The sequence below is a fragment of the Aspergillus affinis genome (assembly GCF_023601865.1).
Source record: "Aspergillus affinis strain CMG 70 chromosome Unknown NODE_11_length_483380_cov_85_280398, whole genome shotgun sequence".
In the NCBI taxonomy this organism is placed as follows: domain Eukaryota; kingdom Fungi; phylum Ascomycota; class Eurotiomycetes; order Eurotiales; family Aspergillaceae; genus Aspergillus; species Aspergillus affinis.
The window spans coordinates 338273-357891 of NW_026515792.1; the positions used below are offsets into that span (position 1 = coordinate 338273).

General features: G+C 51.5%; 6 protein-coding genes across 6 annotated transcripts; 3 read left to right on the forward strand and 3 right to left on the reverse strand.

The window, feature by feature from the left end:
• Window positions 1-77: 77 nt before the first annotated feature.
• On the forward strand, window positions 78-3422 carry KD926_001041 (uncharacterized protein; the record flags this gene model as incomplete). Its single annotated transcript, XM_053096596.1, has 6 exons — window positions 78-281; window positions 340-408; window positions 465-899; window positions 962-1112; window positions 1205-2636; window positions 2693-3422. The coding sequence occupies 6 exons, from the start codon at window positions 78-80 to the stop codon at window positions 3420-3422; spliced, it is 3021 nt and encodes a 1006-aa protein (XP_052959421.1).
• A 272-nt stretch (window positions 3423-3694) lies between these two features.
• On the reverse strand, window positions 3695-4733 carry KD926_001042 (uncharacterized protein; the record flags this gene model as incomplete). Its single annotated transcript, XM_053096598.1, has 3 exons — window positions 3695-4137; window positions 4205-4515; window positions 4636-4733. 3 exons carry the CDS (start codon window positions 4731-4733, stop codon window positions 3695-3697), a joined length of 852 nt encoding a protein of 283 aa, XP_052959422.1.
• A 56-nt stretch (window positions 4734-4789) lies between these two features.
• On the reverse strand, window positions 4790-7336 carry pex14 (putative peroxisomal membrane anchor protein (Pex14); the record flags this gene model as incomplete). Its single annotated transcript, XM_053096599.1, has 5 exons — window positions 4790-5103; window positions 5559-6297; window positions 6353-6437; window positions 6502-6834; window positions 7131-7336. The coding sequence occupies 5 exons, from the start codon at window positions 7334-7336 to the stop codon at window positions 4790-4792; spliced, it is 1677 nt and encodes a 558-aa protein (XP_052959423.1).
• Window positions 7337-7585: 249 nt separating this feature from the next.
• On the forward strand, window positions 7586-9760 carry KD926_001044 (kinetochore-associated Ndc80 complex subunit NDC80; the record flags this gene model as incomplete). Its single annotated transcript, XM_053096600.1, has 1 exon — window positions 7586-9760. One exon carries the CDS (start codon window positions 7586-7588, stop codon window positions 9758-9760), a length of 2175 nt encoding a protein of 724 aa, XP_052959424.1.
• A 1398-nt stretch (window positions 9761-11158) lies between these two features.
• KD926_001045 (uncharacterized protein) lies at window positions 11159-15214 on the forward strand (the record flags this gene model as incomplete). Its single annotated transcript, XM_053096601.1, has 3 exons — window positions 11159-11251; window positions 11305-11504; window positions 12070-15214. The coding sequence occupies 3 exons, from the start codon at window positions 11159-11161 to the stop codon at window positions 15212-15214; spliced, it is 3438 nt and encodes a 1145-aa protein (XP_052959425.1).
• Window positions 15215-16307: 1093 nt separating this feature from the next.
• Window positions 16308-19201, reverse strand: KD926_001046 (Zn(II)2Cys6 transcription factor; the record flags this gene model as incomplete). The annotated part of the gene is made up of 4 exons (XM_053096602.1): window positions 16308-17718; window positions 17836-18551; window positions 18635-18746; window positions 18807-19201. 4 exons carry the CDS (start codon window positions 19199-19201, stop codon window positions 16308-16310), a joined length of 2634 nt encoding a protein of 877 aa, XP_052959426.1.
• Window positions 19202-19619: the final 418 nt, after the last annotated feature.

Consider the following 19619-nt stretch of genomic DNA (forward strand, 5'->3'; position numbering starts at 1 on the left):
TACTTTGAAGTCACTACTCTGGAGATAAGAAGCTGCCCCGATTCGAGCAAGGTTGATAAGAATTGATGCTCATCAACATGGCTGTCTCCAATACGGTCAACTCGGATACTCTCGGACCAAACGCCATCGTAGCAGTCCGTTGGTTTTTGCCACCAACTGCTGCTGTTTATTATGTTACCTCAGCTTGTATTGCTTTGGCCCTGGGTCATCGCCAGCGTGGTGATGACAGGCTCTTCCGGCGAATTAGTCTATGTTTCGCGTGCATCATTTGCATCACCTATGTACCCCCTCCTTTCGATGACATACGAGTACTATGATATGGTAACTGACTGGTATTAGGTCTTGAGTGCTATTTTCCTTCTTCATTTATCTATCTCAAAGGCCGCGACTATATCTCGTGATAGATTCGTGAGGCTCTCCTGGTTTGGATTCAACGATGCTCACTAACAAACAGATAATGAAAGGCATATGACGCAAACTCGAGTTTTATCTGGTTCTCGCTCTTGTTTGAGCTCTCGGGTCCCCGGGTCTCGCCATACCTTTCGCTTGCCGGATGTTCCATTTTATACTGCGTCGGAGAGGTCTTCTTTTTCGTATTGGGGGCTCCGCCTTTGCAATCGATAAACGACCCATACGCAACCATCATCACAATTGTCCGTGGATTCCGCTTGACAATACTATCTCTCCTCGTTACTGTTTTGATCGGGCCTTTGTTATCCTCCAGGCGCCAGCATAGTGAAACGTCACCTTTGCTTAGCGACGATCCCTCGCGCCGGAACAATAACCCCAATGCACGGGGAGACGCCCAGTACGGTGCAATTTCCTGGAATCGACCCTCTTATTCTCCGCAGGTCAATGATGTCGAGAGTGGAACCGACTCGTATTTGAGAAAAACCGGCGTAAGCCCAATACTGCTCAGTCTGTTGATCATCACTGCTAACCATTATTGACGTCGGTTCAGTTTCTCGTACCCTTCTTCTGGCCGCAAAATAAGCCTCTTTTACAGTTGCTGTGTGGCATACTGGTCATTCTCATGGTGATAGAGAGGGCTTTGATCTTTTTTGTGCCCTGGAAACTGGGACTCGCGATTGATTCCTTTTTGATGAACCCTGGTAAGTTTTTGCCCCAAGCAATTGAGAAAGATATCCCCGGTGAAACCTGAAAATACCAATTATTCCATGCTGATTGCCATGACTTTCTACAGGTACAATCCCATACAGAGAGATAATCGTATTCGCAGGTCTCTGGCTCCTCGAATCTAGTGGAGGTATCCCTCAGTTATGCAGGTGCTTGTGGTCTCCTCTCGAGGAGCACTTTTGCTTCAGGATTGGTGCGACTACTTTCGATAAGATCATGTCATCATCAGGCGACTTCCATGACAAAACAAATGCAACAAGTCTTTGGGAGACGGTCAGTCAGGTAATAGGTGTTCGTCATTTTGTTCGTTCATACATTTTTCACGTCATTCCAACCCTCATCGATGCCTTGGTAGCCTTGGCAGTGCTCTCAGGGATGTTTGGAATGTACATGGCGATGATCTTCAGCACAATCTTTCTTGCCGTCTTGTGGGTGTCAAGCGAGATGCTACCGAGACTTTTGAGCAGACAGGAACACCTAATTCGTGATATGGAAGCCGAGCATAAATGTCTGTACGAGGCAACTTCCAACTGGCCGACTGTGGTTTACTTCAACCGCATCCAGCACGAACAGCTACGCTACCGCTCGGCTCTCGCAGATCTCATGCACTCGTCAATAGCGTTCTCTCTGGGTACTTTCCTGGATTCTTTTGCCCGGTCGTGCTTGTTGTACGTCAGCTCCATCGGACTATTTCTTCTTGCCGCATATGAGATAGCCTGGGAAAACAAGTCGGTTGGGAGTTTCGTGATGTTGGTATTCTACTGGGCCCGACTCTCTAATCATCTTCAACTTCTTCCCAGCACCATCCGGGATTCAGCCCTAGGTATTCTCAACGCATGTGACTTAGTAGCACGACTGAAAGTTGAGCCGGCCATACGCAATCAGAAGGATGCGAAGCCACTGATAGGGAACCCGGAGAATCTCGAGTTTCGAGATGTTAGCTTCTCCTACAATGGAGAAAAACGTGTGTTGAGTCACGTCAGTTTTGAGGCACAAATTGGCCAAACAATAGCTCTCGTTGGGCCATCAGGAAGCGGCAAATCAACCCTATCTAAATTGCTTGTACGCATGTATGATCCACACCAGGGCATCATCGCCATTGACGGACAAAACATTCGAGATGTGACGTTGGAGAGCTTACGTACCAGTGTTGGCATTGTATCTCAGGAAACGATCATTCTCCACGACACTGTCATGAATAACATGAGGTATGCCAACGTTCTCGCTAGCGAAGGGCAAGTATACGATGCATGCAAAGAAGTGGGACTTCATGAACTCTTCAATTCGCTCCCCGGGGGATATCAAACACTGCTCGGGGGAAATGGCGTCAAACTATCCTTCGGCGAGCAACAACGTCTTGCAGTTGCCCGAGTAATAATCAAAAATCCAAAAATTGTATTTCTTGACGAAGCAACAAACAGTTTAGACCGCCATGCTGAATCAGTCGTTCTACAAAGCCTCAAAAAGCTTTGCGCGGTGAAGATCACCTTCAAAGTCTCGTGAGTGCCATTAGGAAATCCCGTGTCCTGTTTTCAGCAGCTAATATTCGCGATAGTAGTCGTCTCTCTGCAATAAAAGAAGCAGACAAAATCTTGGTTCTACACCATGGTAGACTAATCGAGCAAGGGGACCACGCCTCACTATTGTCAGCAAATGGTTATTACGCCAGCCTTTGGTCTTCCCAAGTCAGGACGAAGACTCCTACCGATTCATCGATGCTGACTATGAACAAGTGGTTCTCAAATGAACCTGGTGAGATGAACAATATGCAGCATTTGCAAGAACAGAAAAACACTCGTTTTGCTATGGGGCCTCATGAAAGGCTCTTTACAGACTCCTCGTCGCTACAGAGGACGATCTGGAAGCCCGATGCGCCGGAGTTTATTCCGATCTCACATCGATCTTCTGCAGAAACAAGCGGAGATGCACAATACCCTATTCTGGAGGATCAATATGCTTTAATTCCAAAGCAGTTCCAGGAGCCCGACGAAGTTTGCAAGGAGAATCTGCAGCAGGCTATCCTCACACCGACAACATCTGAGGCTTTGGTTTCTCCCGTGGATGGTAAAGTTACCTATTACGAGACAACGGATGGGGAAACAGGTGACATTGTGAGCACCCCTGTCCTCCAGCAGGTAGACAATGGTGTCGTATTGGCGTACCCGAGGAGGCCTCGAAAGAGGGCCAGACGATCAAAGTACAGACCAGTGGTGCGCAGAAAACTCACTGAAAGTGAACCTACTGATATGAATTTCGATCCTGGTCAGTACCAATTCTCGGCCTAGTCTAACATGGATGGCTCCAGGGGGTTCTCAGTACTGCGACGATGTTGATCAGAAGAATGCAACACTGCCATAAATTCTTCTACAGGTCTAGCTTTTCAGTTCTTACACATCGCATCGCGTTGAAGGTTCACCGCTGAATGAAATCCCAGATCATTATATCTGTAGTCGGGGCTCGTTTGCGGGAGGGAAGAAGGGTACTCACTGAAGGTGAAAAGCAGAGGAAATATTTAAGTTTCAGTCGAGATATTTGCTATGGAGATTGTGCGAATTGTTTAACCAAACCTCTGCTTAGCCAGCGTTTTGAGCCACCCAATGGTTTCATCTTCCTTGCGTCGATATTGCTGTAATCTTTCCTCTCGCTCAGCTGCTCTCGCTCGCAATATTTCTTCCCTCCTAATTTCACGCTCATTCTTTTTACGTTGATCCCTCTCCTGCGCTTTCTTCATCGCTTCTAGATCATCAGCGCCAGACCCCATCAACTCTTCCTCGGGAGCAGCATCGACAGGCGACCCCCCTCGCCGATTTTGTGCAAAATCTCGATTAGCAGCCGCTGTCTCTCTACGTTTCTCCATGCGCCGCTCGTGTGTTCCCGGCTCAGCGCGTGGAGCCACCTCGTCCTCCATCTGTCGCACTTCGGATTTATGCGACTGCAGTTCTGCACGGCGATACTTCTGTGCATCTTGCCGCGCTTCAATAGCATCCTCAACCGCCATTTCTAGCACATCGCAGCATATTAGCAAACTAGCTTAAAACCAATGACCTACTAAGGAGTAAAGAAATACCATTTCGCAAATCCAAGTCCTGCATTGTTGGGATTGCCGGTCCCGAATGCTGCTGTCCCGTCAACGTCACTCCGTATCTGGTTGGAAGACCGGGACCGTAATCATCATCCTCATCTTCGTCCTCAGCTGCGTCGCCCTGTACTCTCACGTTCGAGTTGATTCCCGTAGCTTCATCATGGGGGTTCTCATAGTCCGGTGAGCCACGGAACTGTCCGGGCTTAGACGGCACAGGGGGGTGAGATTCGGCTTCGCGACGAGCCTTCTCTAACGTAGACGGGTCATACCAGCCTTCTGCAAGAAGACCACGGTTCCTAAACCACCATCCATTAGCTTTTCCCATCCATTTTAACAATCCAGTTTTCTCGCTATCCAGGCTGTCCCCCTCAAAGAAAAGGATAGTAATAAAATAAAATAAAAAGCCAGCCTCTTACCATTTCCCCATAAAGCTCTTCCACCGCCCCTTCAGCTCCTCCTCACTGAGATCCTCTAGTATAATCCCCTTCTGAATGTCCAGGTACATAGCAAACATCGGCTCGTATACGGGTAGATCGCGCTTCGAGAGCTCGCGCGCCTGCATGGGCAGGATCACGGGCGCAGGAGGCGCAGGCGCAGGCGCATGCGATGACGAAGACGGCCGCTCGGAGCGTCGCGAGCGATGGCTATGCTCGTGGCCATGGTGGCGACTGTGTCGATGACTTCTGTGGTCGCGATCCCGATGAGAATGGCTATGGCTGTCGCTATAGTTATGGCTATCTCCGTGGTGACGGTGGTGGTGGTGGTGTCTTCGATGTCTATCGGAGCGATGTTTGTTGTCTGATTGATCGGGGGAGCGTGAGCGCGAGCGCGATCGAGAACGAGATCGGGGTGGGGACGTCGACCTTGGGTGATGGCGGGGATGTCTGTGCGTAGAACGGTCGGGTGATGGCATGTTGGGGGGTATTCTGTTTATTTGACGGTTTATGGTCGAGAAGGGGGAAGAGAAAAAATGACGTCGCGGAAGTACCGAAGGGTGTCAATGCCAAGCCTTTCTCTCTCTCTCGGGCGGTACCTCGATTCATGTGATTCCCGACTATCACTAACTATCCGTACTAGTAACTAGTAACTAATTAATTGGGGAGTGTAACGAGAGTGAGCTATAGAGGATCGTTTTGTAAATCCAAACAGTTCTTTCTTGTATTCCTTATCCTAATTAGACCGTCGTCTCGGACTCCGTTGAATTCGTCATAAATACAGGGTAGTGAATAAGCGACAGAAGACAACAGAAAAGAAGTTTCTACATGCAATGGGCGTTAAAATTGAAGTTATAGTGATGATTTGCGATCTCTTTAGCTAGCCGGAGCACCCTGCTGCTCACCGGTCGTGCTGCTAGAAGAATCTCCTGCATTGGTTGCAGGAGTGGCAGGGCTTGCGGGGGATGCAGTTTTGGAGCGGTTAGCAGCAGCCATCTGCCAGGCCGGGATAGAAGCCGATCGGTTGAACTGGGACAAGGGGTTGCCACCCGCGGAAGGAGTGCTTGGCGTCGAGGCCGCTGGTGCTGCCCCAGTCGAGGGCTGAGGTTCCTGTGCAACTGGAATAGCGGAAGCACCGTTTGCAGTGGCAGGGGCAGCGGCGGCAGCAGGGGTCGTGGGAGTCGATTCCTCCAAGGGTCGAGAAGCAGTAGGCAAGGATGTGCCGACAGGCTTTCCGGCGACAGGAGAACTAGATCCAGCACCGCCAAGTCGGTTGCCCAAAAGAACCTTCAAGCTCTTCACCTCGGTACCCAGTTCCTTCAGACGATTCTCGTTGCCCTCGCGGGCCCCTTCCATAGCCTTAGGGATAGCATCCTTCAAGGACTTGACTTCATCACTAATGCGACGAGTTTCGTCATCCCTTCGCCGCGATGAGGTCTTCAGGTCTGCCACAAGGTTCTCCACCTCCCGCAATGCAGTATCCAGGCGCTCCGTGCGAGTTTCTTCCGCCGTCTTCAGGGCTGCAGTATCGGTAGAGAGTTGTTCAATCAAAGTGAATGCACGAGAGAACTGTTCGTCGATATTTTCCTTGTCCTGCTCCAATTGTGGCGGGGTTGGCGGCGCGATCAACGGCGTGATGTAGCGCTGTGCGCGAGTTAGCTTCAACCATCAAGCGAACCAACCGTAGGCGACTACTGACCTTCGCAACCGTGTACATTCCGTAACCTACACCACCCATCACCGTCGCCATGATAAACCAGTCTCGCCAGTCCCTCTTGGGAGGCCTGCGGTTCCGCGTTAATTCGACAAATCTTATCTCTGTCGCACAGTGAAAATGGACGTACTCACTCTGGGGGTGGTTGCCATTGACCATACGGGGGATACCCATATCCTTGGGGAGGGGGAGGCGGTCGATAGACAGATTGAGGTGAAGGAGATTGATAACCAGTAGACGAGGATGGTGCGGTCACTGCTGCTACCGCCGAAGGGTCTTCGCCGGCGCGAGATAAGGCAAGATCGACCTCCTCTTTCGTTAAGTTCTTCGACTGAAGGAATGCGACTTTCTTCTCGACCGGCGACGAGGCTACCGCCGGATCCTGCAGGACTGCAAAAATGTTAGAATCGGCATTGTTCCAGCAGCCGTTAGTAGAGTCAAGGGCGTTGTCAACACGCACAAGTAACCTGGAGATCGAGGGATTTGGTCAGCTCCGATTCCGGAAACAGTATAACCCAGATTCGTGCTCAACTTACAGCAGAGGAGATCAGCTCCTCACGAGCCATGATGGAAGGATGACCAAGGCTCTCTGGTGTTGGGCAGTCCACACTCGGGGGAGCTTTGATGGGGGGGATCCAAAAAGGTCGAGAAGAAGCAGGAGGAGGAGGGAGAAGCAGGGAGGAGGAGGTCGGAGAGATAGAGAGGAGAGGCTCATCGGCAGCGAGCGATGGACCTCGGGAAGTCGCTGGCCGTAATTACGGACAATACATTACCGGACGGCGGAGGTTCCCCAGAGTCTCGTGATTCCCGACCGGGCGCCGCGTTGTTCCGGATCTCCCCACCGCCTGCTGCCTCCGGTCGAAGTGGCATGTCTTGTTTACATCGGCCGTCCGTCTTGTTGTGCTGCCCGTTTTTTCTCCGTCTGCCATTCTCTGCTCGCTGCTCGCTGCAGTCTCGTTCTTCACACATTCTTGTTAATCGCTTGACCAACGCCTCCGTAAAGCTCTTGAGTCAACAAATCTGTTCTAAGCCGCAGTGGCGGCTATCTTTTCATCATGTCTCAGGACACAGGTTTATTCAGTATCAGGCGCCCCCGAGAAGTATGCAGACCCCCCTCCTCCCCTCTCAAACTTCATTCATGCGACGGCCAATAGACCTCTTGGCATTTTCATTGCGCAGTCAGGAATGAAAACGAGGTAACTTCAACTAACTTAATCAATGGCACAGACTCTGGGTAGCGTCCAGAATTACTCTGCTCTCCCTCAACCGTCGTCGGCCATGAAACGCACCAGTTCTATCGGCGCCTTAAACCCTCCGTACACTGGGCAGCACACGCGCATGTCGCTGATGAACTCTGCCACTCGCCCACAGCAACCTAACTTCAAGCGCTCTTCGTCCGGAGGATTTGGCGCTGATGCCGGTCTCTCGTCCGTCAGACGTTCGGTCTCAAGCAATATCTTCCAAGGAGCCAGCGCCGGCCGTCAGAGCTACGCCCCGGCCCCCATGTCTTCCAATCCATCATCGCAAAGCCTTCAGCGAAGGAGCAGCGTCTTCTCGCGACCGTCTGTCGGAGGCGCAATGGGCTCCCAGTCCTTTTTCACCCAAGTCCCCTCTGCCGCCGGTGTCCCCCGAGATCCGCGACCTCTCAGGGACAGATCGTTCCAGGCTCGGATTGGGCAGGAGCTGCTGGAATATTTGACCCATAACAACTTTGAGCTGGAAATGAAGCATTCCCTAGGCCAAAACACCCTCCGGTCCCCCACTCAGAAGGATTTCAACTATATCTTCCAATGGCTGTATCATCGCATTGATCCCGGGTACCGGTTCCAGAAAAGCATGGATTCTGAGGTCCCACCTATCCTCAAGCAGCTGCGCTACCCCTACGAAAAAGGCATCACGAAGTCCCAGATTGCGGCTGTGGGAGGTCAGAATTGGCCTACCTTCCTCGGTATGCTGCATTGGTTGATGCAGGTAGCACAGATGATGCAGAGGTTTGATTCTGGGGAGTACGATGAGGCATGTGCAGAGATGGGAGTGGATGTCTCTGGGGACCGTATTATTTTCCGTTTTCTCACGGGCGCTTACACCGATTGGTTGCAAGGTGGGGAAGACGAAGATGACGAGACAGCCGAAAAACGCCTTGAGCCTCACGTCGAGATTATGGCGCAGGAGTTTGAAAGGGGTAATGAGAAGTACGTGCAGGAGATGCAGGTCCTCGAGGCCGAAAATCGGGCCCTGCGTGATCAGATCGAGGAGATGGAAAAGAACGCACCTGATATGGCTAAACTCGACAAGCATTTTCGGATCTTGGAGGACGACAAGCGAAAGTTTGAGGATTACAACCAGAACGTTCAGGGCAAGATTGAGAAATACGAGACTCGCATCAAGTTTCTGGATGACGAGCTCAAGAAGACCGAGACGGAACTACTTGCGGCCGAGGAGGAACGATCAGGCCTCCAAGCGAGTGTTGACAGACAGGGAATCACCATCCAGGACATTGATCGCATGAATACCGAGCGCGAGCGATTGCAGAAGAGTCTTGACGACACGGTCAGCCGTCTTGAAGAAACACACACGCGCGTCATGGCGAAGGAGGGAGATGCGAGCAAGAAGCTTGAGGACCTGGAGGAGATTGTCAAGGCTTACAACACGCTGGGCTACCAGACCAGTCTGATTCCCGTGTCCGCGGTCAATGCCAAAGGACAGGACTACGAACTCAGTCTCAATGTCAACGAAAGTAACTTCTCTACGTCGCAGATCGGCGGGGCGCCCAACCGGATCTCGCCCGAGGAAGACAGACTCCTTGCAGAACCATTCACTGGGTATCACCCGGCACACCTCCTCAACTTGGATCTACGGGGCTCGGTCCGCAGCAGCCTCCAGGTGCTCAGAAAGGAGATCAACGAGCGACGCAAGAACGCCATTGACGCCGACCTAGACCGACGCAACCTCTTAGACAACATCAAGGAGGCCATGGATGAAAAGCGAAGCGAGGTCGAGGCCTTGGAGCATAAGCGACGCGCAGCTGAAGAGGAATTCGAGCGCACCAAGGAAATCACCACCACACAGAAGCTAGCCTCGGACGCCCAGATCGAGAAAATGGAGAAGGAACTGGCCAAAATGCGGGCTACGCTAAGCGAGAGCGTCCAATTGATGGAGCAGCGCGAGATGAACACCAACATCGAATATGAACAGCTCACTCTACGAGCCAACGCATTGCGGGAGGAGCTACATACGAACGTGGAAAGCATGCTGAACGACGTGATTCGATTCAAGGTTCATGTTCAAAAAGGTCTCGAGGATTACGAAAGTTTCGTGGTGGACGAAGTCGAGCAGGAGCTTGGTGGAGACATGCCAATGGACGACGATGATCGGTTCATTGAGGAGCAGTGAGGTTGCATGGTGGGCTCGACATACTCGTATCATGATTGACGATCACCGCGGGGAGTTCAGGGCAAATTCCTGTTTTGTTGGGTTTTGATTGATTTCTCTTTTCTTTTTGTTGGCTTGTGTTGGGGATACGTGTAGCGATACACTTGTTTACCTTTTGTTTTTCTGGTCGGGGTTTGCTGTGATTATTATGCGTGTTCTCGATACCTTTTGGGCTTCTTTGTTTATGATCTCGATTGTTCATTGGTGGCCTGTGTCCGACTGTCTTGTACATAGAATCTCCGGGCTTAATAATTGGTTTTTTGACTTGGTCTCTTGGTCTCTCCATCATCCCCTTTTGGATATTCGTCCACCATCGTGTCGCTGACAGTCAAAAACATGGCCCGTTCTAGCTCTCCAGGCGCTGTTTCAGCTATTGACACTAGATCCAAGCCTCCAGTTCAGATTGGCCCACCGAGGCGCGCCGTGATGAGGATGTGTCAGGTTAACGGCCGCTGATTGGAGTAAGAATGATCGGGGAGGCCGATCGTCGCCGTTATCTCGGGTGCCCCTGCTTTTTGTCCGACGGGACAAGTCCCTGTCGACCTTTTTCCATCTCTCATGAGTTGACGCCGACCATCCTGATCGGCAACGCACACGGGATGAATGGATGATGCCAGTCGCAACAAAGATGGGTTTACCCGGCGGCCCTATCACGCCAGCCGCACCCAATGCTCTCACATGTTCCTGCGACCCAGGTCAATTGAAGCAGTCCGGCGGGGATCTTCATTCTCCAGCCGCCCTTGGCTCATCGGACGTCTCTTTGTTGACAGTTCTACATTGACTAGTCGCCCCGATCGGCAGTCTATCATGGCTTATTTCGGCCCGGCGACTGGGGGCACCCTCCATCCACCATTATTGATTGGCGATGTTGCACTATCAGACGCCAGGGACCGGTCATGCCCGACTCATCATCAAGGCCTGGATGTCTGACCAGATATCGATCTTTTCTTTTTCTTTTTTCTCTTTCCCCAATCCTCGCCCATTTAGGACCGGAGCGCTTCAGGTCCGTCCCGATTGGGAGGCGTGGAAAATTGATCCGTCCATTACTCCGTACACAGATAGGACTTTTTGCGACTGGTTGCCTAATGGAGGTGTCGTCCTGTTGATCCAGATCGTCCTCTGGAATCAACACACGTCGGACTCACGCAAGAGAAGGGACAACAGACGTGCCGTAGATGTAACGCAGGTTGTCTCGCATGGATATATAAGCACCCTTCTCCATGGTGCAATCTGATCCTGATTCTATCTCTACCTCTGTATCTTAATCTGTCTTCCTCGAGGGTGCTGTGCACAGTTCTTTCTTTCATTCGCGACGTCAAGTCCATCGTTTTTTTCAAGTCCCATCCAACACCCACCAGAATGAAGGTTTTTACCATCCTTGGAGCGGCAACCGCTCTCCTCGTTGCCCCGGTCGTGGCTCAGAACAATGGTGTCTACCACATCCTGCCTATGGTGAGTAATACCTAATGCGCGGACCAACATCCCCAGCTCATCATATTCTCCAGGAGTCGAGCACCCCGATCCCATCTCCTACGGGGCCTCCTTCGTCGACCCCATGGCCCCCGGGTGTGCCCCGTCCCACGGGCAGCTACCCTCCCAGCTCGAGCCATATTCCCTGGCCAACTCCCACTCCTCCTTCCGATGCTCCTCCGCATGGAAGCCCGAACTTCCCGATCAAGCGCGTTCACGCCCGTCAACTCCGTGCGTAAGATGGGGTTATGATATTCGCCAGTTGTCAGGATGGCCTCTGGTGGTTAGGCATGGGTACTAGATAGCTGCTGGATCAGTCGTTCATTTGAGGTGACCGAGTCACCATGTATGTATCTAGCAGCGCAACGAGACGGGGTTGAACTTGACACGGTCATATTGTAATTTACGTACGGAGTAGAAGGAGTAGAAGAAGTAGAAGTACTCCGTAGAAGAAGTAGAAAAGCGGCCAAGCGGTCACGTGCCCTCGTGGAAACCGCCGGCCGCTGATTGGCAGGGGCCCGGGCAGCTGACTCATCCCGCGCGGCGATGCAAAAGAGGAAGCGGCGAAGAGAGAGAAAGAAAGAGAAAAAAGAAGTGCATCTGCAGACTTCTGTTCTCCCCACTATTCGCGCTGGCCTTCTACGGCTCCCGACTTCCTTTCACTACTGCCCCGAGAAATGGGTTATCGATCGAAGATTTAGACATGCGCCACAGACCATCTCTCCGCCGGTCACATCGAGATTTGGATTTCCTCCGCCTACAGGTCGCTCCCGCTAGATCCTCCGTCGTGTCATGAAAAGGTGCCTGTACCCAGCTCCTCCCTTACGCCCCTCGGTCTTGTCTCTCTCGCGTCGCATATTCGGTGCTCCGCTGCACTCGGGGCTCCGGACCTGGAGACCCTCCCCGGGAAGGCGACAATGGGGTCGCCAGTATTCCGTCGGCTCTCGGCCACCTCCGTTTGATCGCCGGTTACTCGAAATTTATAACACGGTGGATAGGAGGGAAAGCCCCGTTCCCCAGGAACAGCAGGGTGATCCGGAGGCCTGGATGAAGTTGCTGGAGCAATATCTACCGCACTCGTTACGGAAACCCTCGCAAGACGCCGACGCGGATACTACACTGACGGCTACAACAACTACTTCAACCCCCGAGTCGTTTGGGCAAACAGTCTACTTAAATAATTTGTTGTCCAATGCAAGGTCTCTGGCAGACCTAGACCTCTTGGCTCATTTGGGATTCCGGCTGAATAACTGGTTTGCAGTGTATCATTTATTGGATCGACTGCTCGATGCTGCGGATACACTCAATGCGGTTGCGGTTCCCCATCGAGATCTCTCTGATTACAGCTGGAGTCGTGGAACTGGTTTATCGCTGGACCAGCTTACTGATCAAAGTGCAGACTCGGCTCCGCAGATCGACTCGTTATCTGAGCCCTCGCAGGTCTCCGAATGGACAACCTTGGACGCTTTCACCGAAAGATCATTCGCAGAAGATCATTCGACCCGGATCATGGCGGAAGTGTGGCAAAGCTTGGGCTCTATTGTCCTGGTTGCAGCTGACGCTGCGCCAAATGAGTCGAAACTGGCGATGTCTTATGTGTTCCGAACGCTTGCACGTTTGCACCATTCTGGAGCCGTTCCTGATCGAGTGTACAAATATGTTCCTCCCACCTCCCACCAAACTGTCTTTCGACCACCTGGAATGCACCTCCTCTCGACCCATATCATGAACGTTCTGTCGGATGCCGCTTGGCTGATGCACGAGGCAGAGGTGGCTGCTCGGGCTGCCGCCGCTGGCGAGGATTCTCCGTACCTTCCCTTCAAAATGGGCATTCGCGAACTTGGACCTGAGATCTGGTTGGAGTTTATCTTGTGGTGTTGTGTCGAACACGGACATATCAAAGAAGGAGTGTGGCTCGTCAACCAAATGAAACAACGCACAGGGGACCTGGCGTGGAAGTTTGAAAGCTGGAGACCTCTTCTCCAGCGCCCGGAAGCGGCATGGAAAACGTCTATCGACCAAGAAGAGTCCTGGCGCCATTCCCCTACCGAGAAGCGTACGCCATCGCTACGGAAGCGTGTTACACCTCCACCTTTCAACGGCCTGGGCAAGCGAACGGTCAGCCTTGAGGTAGCCACAGCATTGCTCGATAATGTGCCCAATGATATCTATCTCGGTCTGGGCTTCCGAGGCGTCTCGATAAAGATGCTTCTAGAACAGGCCTCCTCCCTCAATTTTGCGATGGCCTCGGCAGCGACATCCGGAGATCTCCTGCCAACCAACATGGAATCCAATCGGTTTGTTGTTCGTGTCGTTGAATCCGTAGGCCTCGGCCAGGAGGTAGACCCGGAAGCTTTTGAGAAAGTCCTCCGTATCACCCCCCATGTGGTACCGCCATGGAATCTTGATCTTGAGACCGTTGATGAGGAGGAATTGAAGTGGCTAGAGCCGTCACGAATATACGACGAGAGCTGGGCTATGGCCGGGCTCATCGAGCACAACATCCGCTCTTACTCTTCACGGGGACTGTGTGGAGACGCCATTAATGCGGTCGAATGGCTCCAGAGAGTGATTGACACCAGCAAGATGAATCGCATCGACGAGTTCTTCTCGCAGGACAACTCACCAGATTCCGATAATGTTTCTGTCCTGAACTTCAGCGAGCTTGTTTCCCTTCTACCACTTGACACGTCAATGCCACAACTATCGGTCCTCACTCTGGCGCGGCTTCTTGATGTGGTTACGACGTCGCGTGCATTTAGCTTTGGGGAATGGCTCCTGTTGTCGGATGACCTCGATGGTCCTCCAATTCCTTTAAAGTTATATGGTAACCAGGCTCTGGCGCCGTCCATCATTCGGTTCGCCACTGCCACCAAGAACACCCAATTGTGTGACATCGTGGTGCAGTCTCTCTCGCAGCCCCCCCTGTCCACAAACACGCTGCGAGCTCTACTGAATTTCCGGATTTCGATGGGTCAGTGGGACTCTGTGGTCTTCATGCTAGAGTATCTCCGTGACTTCCGACTGAAATCTTGGAGCCACAGCAATGTGACTGCACTCGCCGCTGAAATCATCAGGTTAGATCATGCCATTCAGCAGCAACAATCATTGGATCCTACAGAGAAGGAACTCCATGAAACGAGTCTCGCTCAAGCCAAACCGATTCTCCTCCGGATCCTCAACGGAGAATTCAACGAATCGCGCGCCAGGCTCAAAACCAGTTCCCAGAGCGAGTTCCTCTACAGTCTCCATCGAGTCTTCCTCTCCATTCCTGGCGCTCTCCACGACGTCGCCGCCGATGCCACCCTTCAATACACACCGACAGCAGACTCTCAAATCCCCTACATCCCCCGCTCCGCCTTCTATCTCCTTCTCTCCGCTCTTGTTGATACCCAGGGCAGTGCAGCCGGCCAACATCTGTGGCAGCAATGGTGCCTCGACATCCGATCACCCACCGACCGCCGTCGCCATGAAGGCGGCATCTCCCGCTTATACCTGCGCGAAGAACGCAACCCCGCCATGGGTGACCCGCACTTCGACTCGGCCTACTTCCGCGAAATTCAACAGAAGACAACCGTCCCGGACCCGAGCACAGTGCGTATCATCGCCCAGGCTGCTGTCAAAGAATACAACGACTTTGAATCCACCCGTGTCGTCGGGGAGAGGACGCAGCATTGTTCTGTTCCGTCCCCGCCATCATCCTTGCAGTCTGTATCTACAACCTCAAGCACAAACCCCGCGACCGCTATCCTCGAATTCTGCGCCAGGAAATTCAAATCCTTGTTTGGTCTTCGCTCCCGCAAGATCAACCGCGAGCTCGGCGGCCTGATGCAGCGAAGAAGAAATGAACTGAGCAGGAGGCGCAAAAGGGGACTGAAGGAGCTGAGCGAGAAGCGCAAACAGAGAATGAAGAGGGTGGCGGCTGCTAATACGAATACTCTTTAAGACCATTCTTTTTCTCTCTCTTCTTCTACGGGCCTTCTATGCCTTGCATATATATGTACATTATCTTATCGGGGCCCTGTTCTGGGCATTCTTATCTGACTTGGATTGGTAGGATCTGGCACTATTCATCACCTCCAATTCTTGCTCTACCTTTCTATCCCGTTTGCATTGAAGGAGTTCATTGGCTATTGCGCAAAAAGATGGATAGACACATGTTCATATTTTTACCCACCTCCCTATTATATACCTTTTGCCCGTTTTCGATCTGAATCATGATCCTGGTATATATCTCTCACCATGGCCGAATACTGTATATATGACTCGGGCGTTCTTATCAGAAATTCGTGTGACGTTGGTTACATTCTACCTAACTGTATTATAAATAGATAATATATTCATCCTTTATATCAACATTTACATTACAAAAACCAAATGAATGGACAAGGAACATTTCATATTCTTGCAGCAGAATCGCCTACCCATCCACCCAACCATCTATATATCAAACATGACCATCACCAAGGACAGTGGATAAAGGAAAAACAAATAAACAAAATCGAAAAGAACCTCCCCCGGACACAAATGCTCCAACCGAAACTTTTTATAAAAAACTCCGGTTTCTCCGCCATCTGTAATGTATCCTTTGTATGTACCCACAGTAGTATTTGAGTGAAAAAGAAAAAAGAAAAAGAAAAAGAAAAAAGTACCTAAGCTAGTCCAGCCCAAAGACCCATCCCATCCACCAGTGTAAAGAGTTTGAATTTGAAAAAAGGACGCCTTGAAAAGGTGATAAAGAGTGCAAGAAATGAAAAAGAAATCAAGATAAGAATAATGATGAAGGCAAGTAGAAAAAAAAAAAAAAAAAGAAAAAAAAAAGGGGTAAATGTATCGAATTTTGCCCGAAGGTATAAAGCATGAAAAAAACAAATCGCAGAATGAATCAGAAGGCAATAAAACAGAGGCAAACACGATACAGATAGGATAGAATGGAAAATGGAATAAGAGGACGGGAAATGAAATTATAAGAGAATTGAAGGAGGGGAAAGGGAAAGGGATAACAAGTACGTGTATGTGAATAATAATTAAAATAAGCTTACTGGTGCCATGACTCCTCGTCGTTTGAGGCGGGGAAGAACGACCGGATGAATTCGCTGCTGATAGGATCGTACGGGAAATAAATGTCTGATCCGGAGAACAGATACGCGTTCGAAGGCGGCATAGTAACTCTTAGATCCACAGTCGAATCGTTTTGATTCTGAGAGTATCCCACTGGTGCTTGGGATGGCGCGGAAACCATGGGCTGCTCGCCCGAGGCAGAAGTATTTACATTCGTCGGGGGAGGCATGGAAGTCATGGTAGCTTGGCTCATGTCGACTTTCTCGTTATTAACGGACTCCCGGTAGGATTCGAGTTCGTCGTCGGACGAAGGCATATCAGTCAGATCGTAGTTCATGCCTATGGCGATGCGTCGTAGGTTGCCGATGCAGAGTTCCCAAGCACGTCGCGAGGGCAGGCTAAACTGCGCCATGGCGAAAAGCCACCTGACACCCTTCTTTGATGCGAGCAAGATTCTGTGCTCATCTGCCGGCACATGAATGCAGCCAAAGGAAAGCTCGAGAAGAAGGACCGTTACTGCCTGCATGAGATAGTGCAAAATACACCACCAGGGACATATCTTATAGAGTCGAAGGGCGTCGGGCATATCCGGGATCAGACCAAGCATCATATGAGCTGACTCAAGGGTAACAATCGCCATATCGTGACTGAAAGTCGACTTTTCGTGGGGTGCCTGCTGCCGTGCGTCGCGGCGGCAGAGACACGGACGGCCTAGAGTGATCCGTGCGCTGTAGAAGTGGAACGCTAAAAAGAGCTTCCCACGGAGTACATCTAAATCTTCGTCGTCCTTCTGCGCGAAACGCGTGAAATCGAACGCTTCGGGCAGACTCGATTGCCAAAGGTCGACCCGGGATCGAAGCTCGCCCATGCGGTTCTCAATATGGCTCCAGGGCACCATGGTGGAATCCAGAGAATAGACCCTGTTGACGATCTCTTGTACAATGACCGCGAGGTCAACGTAGTAGAGAAAGATCAGGGCCTTACTAGGTGGCTGGCTTCTGAGCCAAGTGGAATCCCGAATCTTATCGGTGTGCCGAGCGTCTCTTCCCCCAAGTGGATTGAGCGGCACTTGTCGTACACAGGAGCTCGCCAGAGCCGCATCCACATATTCTTGTCGCAAGGTAAGATCACCGAGAAGTTTTGCCGCCGACGGATCCCGTAATTCATTCTCCTCAAACGGAAGTGGCAGGGGTGTTGTGCAAATCCCATCGGAAATGCACGAGGCTCGGCCGGTCATGATTCCAAGCATGTGTTCAAACGTGTAGAGACACCACCAAACTTTGTAGCGCGCCTCTTTGGATATATTCGCCGTGCCTTGGCTCGTATTCTTCATGTTAAGGCCAAGAGATATGGACGAACGAACGGCCAACGCCGCAATTCTCCAAGCTCTGAGGAAATCGTTAGCTGGGGGTAATTGGGGAAATTTAAGCTAGAATGGGCGGGGAAAGGGAGATGACCAAATGGAAAGCTATGGAATTGAAGAAGATTCAACGGTGGGGGATTACCTATTAATCTGATCTGTTGACAACAGGTAGAAAGCGACCAGGCCTTCGACCTGAACTTGTTGTAGATCAGGATGACTAAAGAGCGTATTCCCATCCATACTTAGAATGCGAGCCCGAGTCAGATACACCAGATGATCTTTTTCTTGGCCACGCCACGGGGCCTGCGTAAGATGGGCATGTTTTGAAGCAATGGCAAAAATCATGTTCAGAATAGCCAGCCATTTGTCTCCAGGTCGGGCGGCACTATCATAAAATATGTTGTATTGGGTGCGGAAGAGCGAACGGCTGATGATGGGAAAGAACGGGTGGATGGTGTCCAGGTAGTCCTCGAACAGCTTGTCGGCCAGCGGTCGTGGCGGCATCCAGTAGGCCTGAACGGGACCAGGTACAGAGACGTCCATATCGTCTAGGTGGTAGTTCATCGCGTGCAAGGCGAATTCACCGTCATGCTCGGCTTCAAACGCCCCTGGTTGCCGGCGAGATCGTGACTCGGCCTCTTTCCGCAGTCGCTGCATCCAGGTGATCTCAGAGTTCTTCCCCATATAGCCAGTTGCCCTGGAACTAGGCGTTCGATTTAAGTCTTCTTCGACACGGTCGATCGCCTCCAACGACCCAATAGATGACACGCTGCTCACATCGTCCAGCTCTTGGTCTTCGTCCTGGGGGGTGAGTGAATTGCTCTGTGAGCTAGATGTACTATCGTCCCTCGCCGACCACTACACACATGTCAGCCAGCGACTCAACGAGGGATCATTGATCCAGATGTGGCGTAGTCATTAAGACAAACAGGGATACCCACCTTGTCCAGTGTGTTACGGATCCGCTCCGCGGTCCGGCCATCGACAATATTCCCAATCTCTTTCAGTAGATTCTCGTATTCTTGCGTTTTCATCTCCAACTTATCCAATTGCCTGTGCGGTCCGTCAGCCAGCGCTCAGTTGAAGAATATTGAGCAAAGCAATAGCACTAACCCCTTCGTACGTTCCCTCCAGGAAACCGGGTATTTGCACTCGACCCTCAACTCCCTGCACTGGCGGCAAACCGGGGTGTCGCCACTGCATTTTGTCTTCCGCTGCCTACATGTCTCACACGCCAAAGGCACACGACGAGGATACCGAGGATTGGTTGACGAGGTTCGCTGCCGAGGGATGGCGACTTTGGCGTTAGAGATGAGTTGTTTTCTACCCATATGGCTGCTACGGGAAGCCAGTTGCAGCTTCTGCGGGGCCTGCGACGAGGTGCCCGGAAGGGACGGGGGATTCGAGGTCGACACAACTTCATTGCTATCGTCTGCACGAGGACGGATGACCATCTCGCCTTGAACATGGCCATCCTCGGGCTGGGGGAGGCTCGAAGGTGCCTCCATGTTTATTTAGGGGTGATCCGGGAGGGTCGCCACAGGAGGAGGGGGGTAGATGTAGTGGGGTATCGCGGAGGTTTTGATATCAGTCGGAAACGGCGGAATGCTATCAAATATCAATGTTCACATGGAAGTCGAGTTTCACGCCCAAGTTTCTATTGCCGAAATGCTCGGGGTGTCCGAAAATTTTGCCCCTGTCCTCTGCGATCACCGATCTTTCCTGGGAAGATCTCCGTTGACGGGATGCGAATTCACAGTTGGCAAAGTGCGATAATCGACGGAAGTTTCATAATGATATCCAGGGGGATGAACAGTCATCATGCGCGATACGCTGCCATTTGGACTCACAGAGACGGACGGAAGATAAATCGAACGCAACATGGATGTCGAGGATGTCGAGGAGCGAGAAGCGAAGGAAGAGAAG